The sequence below is a fragment of the Hibiscus syriacus genome, unplaced genomic scaffold (genome assembly GCF_006381635.1).
Source record: "Hibiscus syriacus cultivar Baekdansim isolate YM2019G1 unplaced genomic scaffold, ASM638163v2 tig00009023_pilon, whole genome shotgun sequence".
Taxonomy (NCBI): Eukaryota; Viridiplantae; Streptophyta; class Magnoliopsida; order Malvales; family Malvaceae; genus Hibiscus; species Hibiscus syriacus.
Window position 1 is genome coordinate 1,352,610 of NW_024062184.1, and position 4,586 is coordinate 1,357,195.

Here is a 4,586-nt window from a genome sequence, read left to right on the forward strand (position 1 = left end):
TCTCTCTTAAATTCAAACAGAACATTTTATTAAATAAGAAAAACTAAGATTATAATTAAACAAATCATAATCCGTGCAGATAGGCAACAGTTAAGCATAACCAATAAATAATATTTAATTACTACTTAATGAGCGAATTTGGTTTTCTTATGTTTATTTGCTCTTCTTTTTTTTTTCAGAAAAATATTTTTCTAATACTTCGTTTTCATATTTCCAGATTTGTTGAAAAACTGGCAGAGATTTTTTGTTTCATTGTATTAATTTATTTTTAAAAAAAAGCAATATTAAGAACCAAATTTGTTAGATATTTTATCACATAAGTGGTGCATATTTATTTAGTCTAACGGTCTATATAATCGTGTGGCTGGCTCTGGTTTATTGACTCAGTGCAGCCAGTCGAGCCGTTGCTCGGTGATTCGGCCGGCGCGACGCCGACCTCTCAGCCCAGAACAAAAAACAAAATTCTATTTAGAAATACAGAAACTTTTGAATTTCTGTCACTCGCAATGTTGGAAAAGGGTCGGTCCCATTGTTCCATCCACAAGTTTATGGCGTCCACGAGCCTATATAAACGCCTTCGCCCTCCCCCTGATTCTTCATTTTCTCATTGAAACACGAAAAGAAAAAGAATAAAGTTAAAAAAAAAATTCTTTATTTTCTCAAGTAAAATCTTCATAGATATGGCGGCTTCGGTCGATAATCGCCAGTTCAGGGGGCTTGAACCGGCTTTGGGCGGCGGTTTCATCCCCTTGAAGCCCGGTCCAACGCCAACCCCAACCCACCACCGTCATGTCAAACATGTTTATGTCGATCGTGATGATAATGATTATGATTCATCCAGCGATGATGGAGATGACGAGATCGACGATTATGAAGCCATGATTGTTAAATCCAACAACGAGGTCGAGCCGTCGATCTTGGACGCTCGAGACGAAGCCACAGCCGATAACTGGATCGAGCGGAACACTTCCTTGGTCCGTCTCACGGGGAAACACCCTTTCAACAGTGAACCACCCTTGAACCGCCTCATGCACCATGGTTTCATCACCCCGGTTCCCCTCCACTACGTCCGTAACCACGGCGCCGTCCCCAAAGCTTCGTGGGATGACTGGACCGTCGAAATAACCGGTTTAGTCAGACGGCCGATGAAGTTAACCATGGACCAGCTCGTAAACGAGTTCCAAATTCGTGAATTTCCGGTCACCTTGGTTTGCGCCGGGAACCGACGTAAAGAACAGAACATGGCGAAACCAACGCTGGGTTTCAACTGGGGAGCTTCGGCGATTTCCACTTCCATGTGGAGAGGCGTGCCGTTGTGTGACGTGCTCAAACGATGTGGGATCTTCAGCAAGAAACGTGGTGCCCTCAATGTGTGTTTCGAAGGTGCCGAGCAGTTGCCCGGCGGTGGCGGATCTAAGTACGGAACCAGCATTAAAAAGGAGTTCGCCATGGACCCGTCTCGTGATATTATCTTAGCTTACATGCAAAACGGCGAGCGATTAACCCCGGACCACGGGTTCCCGGTTCGAATGATCATACCAGGGTTCATCGGCGGGAGAATGGTGAAATGGTTGAAACGAATCATCGTCACGACGAAAGAATCTGAAAATTATTATCATCATAGAGATAATAAGGTCCTTCCTTCTCATGTTGATTCAGAGCTAGCCAACGCTGAAGGTAAAAAAAATAATAATAGTAAAAATAATATTTTTACAGAGCAGTAAAGTTATTTGCATGGGAAATTCAAACATGATGATGTAATGTTTGCAGCTTGGTGGTATAAGCCGGAATACGTTATCAATGAGTTAAACATCAACTCGGTGATAACGACGCCTTGTCATGAAGAGATCTTGCCAATCAACTCGTGGACGACTCAGAGACCGTATACTCTAAGAGGCTATGCATATTCGGGTGAGTTAAAAACCTCTTTTTTCAAAACCGAATCTTTTGGTATTTGGATTCGAACTTTAAAACTGGACATGGTTTGCTTTCAACTAAGGTTCATAACACCACTGTAAAACTGGACAACATTAAAGCTATCTTGTAATAAAAAAAAATGTTCCTTTTTTGTCTTTTGGACAAAGACAAACACAAGTTGTCAGATTTGAACGTGTGTGCAATGAAAATGAATCATTTTTTCTCCCTGTTGTTGGGAAGAATCGTGGAAATGAAGATAATTCCATAATTAAACATTGTTCATTTTGTTTGAATAATCGACAACAGGTGGTGGGAAGAAGGTGACACGTGTGGAGGTAACAATGGACGGCGGTGAATCCTGGCACGTATGCACGTTAGATCACCCCGAGAAGGGAAACAAATACGGCAAATACTGGTGCTGGTGCTTTTGGTCACTGGAAGTCGAAGTGCTTGATCTTTTGGGAGCCAAAGAGATAGCGGTTCGTGCCTGGGACGAGACCTTTAACACCCAGCCCGAGAAGCTCATTTGGAATGTTATGGTAAGTATAGTACTAAATTGTACTTTTTTATTATTACAAGGACCAACACTATAATTTGACAAAAAATGGTTTCATCATGTGTAACAGGGAATGATGAACAACTGTTGGTTTCGAGTGAAAACAAACGTATGCAAACCTCACAAAGGTGAAATCGGAATTGTTTTCGAGCACCCAACTTTGCCCGGAAACCAGTCCGGTGGATGGATGGCTAAAGAACGACACCTCGGAATCGCCGATGCGAACTCAACTTTGAAGAAGAGTTCATCGTCTCCTTTCATGAACACTGCCTCTAAAACATTTTCGATGTCCGAGATCAAGAAACATAACTCAGTTGATTCAGCTTGGATCGTCGTGCATGGTAATATCTATGATTGCACTAGTTTCCTCAAGGATCACCCCGGTGGAACTGACAGTATTTTAATCAACGCCGGAACCGACTGCACCGAAGAGTTCGACGCTATTCACTCCGACAAAGCCAAGACTTTGCTCGAGAGTTACCGAATCGGTGAATTGACCACATCGAGTTACATTTCCGACTCGTCGGCATCCTCGCCTAATAGTTCTATGCATGGGGCGTCGAACCTGCCCCCTTTAGCTCCTATTAAAGAAGTTGCGCCAGCAAGACCGGTAGCATTGGTACCACGTGGGAAAATCTCATGCAAACTCGTCGAAAAAACATCTATCTCTCACGACGTTCGTCGGTTCCGATTCGCTTTGCCGTCGGAACATCAATTGCTCGGATTGCCCGTAGGGAAACACATATTTCTATGTGCCGTGATTGATGACAAGCTTTGCATGAGAGCCTATACCCCAACAAGCACCATTGACGAAGTTGGCTACTTTGATCTAGTGGTCAAGGTTTATTTCAAAGGGGTGCACCCGAAATTCCCTAATGGTGGGCTTATGTCACAATATTTGGACTCTCTCCCACTCGGTTCATCACTAGAAGTGAAGGGTCCTTTGGGTCACATTGAATACACCGGTCGAGGTAACTTTTTGGTTCATGGCAAAACCAAGTTTGCCAAGAAACTAGCAATGTTAGCCGGCGGAACAGGGATCACTCCGATCTACCAAGTCATCCAAGCTATTCTAAAGGACCCCAAGGATGAGACGGAGATGTGCGTCGTGTACGCGAACCGAACCGAAGATGACATATTACTAAAAGACGAGCTCGATGGTTGGGCGAAGAAGCATGACCGGTTGAAAGTATGGTACGTAGTGCAAGAATCAGTAAGGGAAGGATGGGAATATAGCTTGGGTTTCGTCACGGAAAATATTCTCAGGGATCACATACCGGAGGGCTCCGAAGACACTCTGGCATTGGCTTGCGGGCCGCCACCGATGATTCAATTCGCCGTGCAACCTAACTTGGAGAAGATGAACTATGACGTCAAGGATTCTTTGTTAATATTTTAGTAGAAAGTCATAGATCGATGTTTAATGTTCTTTTAGTCGCTGTTCTTTGTCGTATTCTTATTAAAATTTTCCCATCTGATAGCAAAGTTGCTGGGAAAATGATGTATATAGAGAAACCAAGGGGTGCTCTAGTTTAAAAGAAGGGAATAAAATTGTATAATCTTCTTGTATATATACAAATATCGTTCCCATATAATTCAAAAATCTTGGCTAAAATATCTAACCTACTCACATTTGGTAAGTTTGATTTTTCAAACAAAGAAAAGTTTGTCCTACCAAGAAAATTCAACCTTTCCTCCATTCACAAGTTCAAATGCTAACGAAGAAATGAATAACATTTACGTTAGATAATTTTTTTTTTTTAAAGTTTTAAGAAGGAATGGGACCATACATAGTGGTTTTAGCCGCGTACAAGTGCATGGTATTTTGACTGCCCCTCGAAACCAAAGACAGCTGCACCTCCCACTGGTTGGCTAAATGCATTTGCATGAGTTTTTGGTTTCTCGGTACGTCCAAGGGTCGCCCCTTTGCTTTGTTTTGTTTCCCCTCCATTTGCCCCTTCCCATTTCTATTTTACTATTTAATTTATTTTGTCCTTTTACACCTTATCTTCTGTACTTTGAAAAATAAACAAGTGTATCCCAAATCCCAAGTGGGAATCAAATCAAACCACCAAACCATGTCACCCTCTTCAAATACTTTTATTATTACCAC

The 4,586-nt window shown here is 42.2% G+C and overlaps 1 protein-coding gene across 1 annotated transcript; it reads left to right on the top strand.

Annotated features, from left to right (window-relative positions):
- Positions 1–582: 582 nt before the first annotated feature.
- On the top strand, positions 583–3,988 carry LOC120203105 (nitrate reductase [NADH]-like). The gene is made up of 4 exons (XM_039203458.1): positions 583–1,677; positions 1,771–1,911; positions 2,224–2,456; positions 2,544–3,988. The coding sequence occupies exons 1-4, from the start codon at positions 681–683 to the stop codon at positions 3,870–3,872; spliced, it is 2,700 nt and encodes an 899-aa protein (XP_039059389.1). The 5' UTR covers positions 583–680; the 3' UTR covers positions 3,873–3,988.
- Positions 3,989–4,586: the final 598 nt, after the last annotated feature.

Excerpts from the sequence above, each read along its gene's own strand:
- LOC120203105 (XM_039203458.1), top strand. The coding sequence starts at position 681 with ATGGCGGCTTCGGTCGATAATCGCCAGTTCAGGGGGCTTGAACCGGCT. Across the intron at positions 1,912-2,223 it reads AAGAGGCTATGCATATTCGG|GTGGTGGGAAGAAGGTGACA; the intron begins GTGAGTTAAAAA and ends AATCGACAACAG. Across the intron at positions 2,457-2,543 it reads AGCTCATTTGGAATGTTATG|GGAATGATGAACAACTGTTG; the intron begins GTAAGTATAGTA and ends CATGTGTAACAG.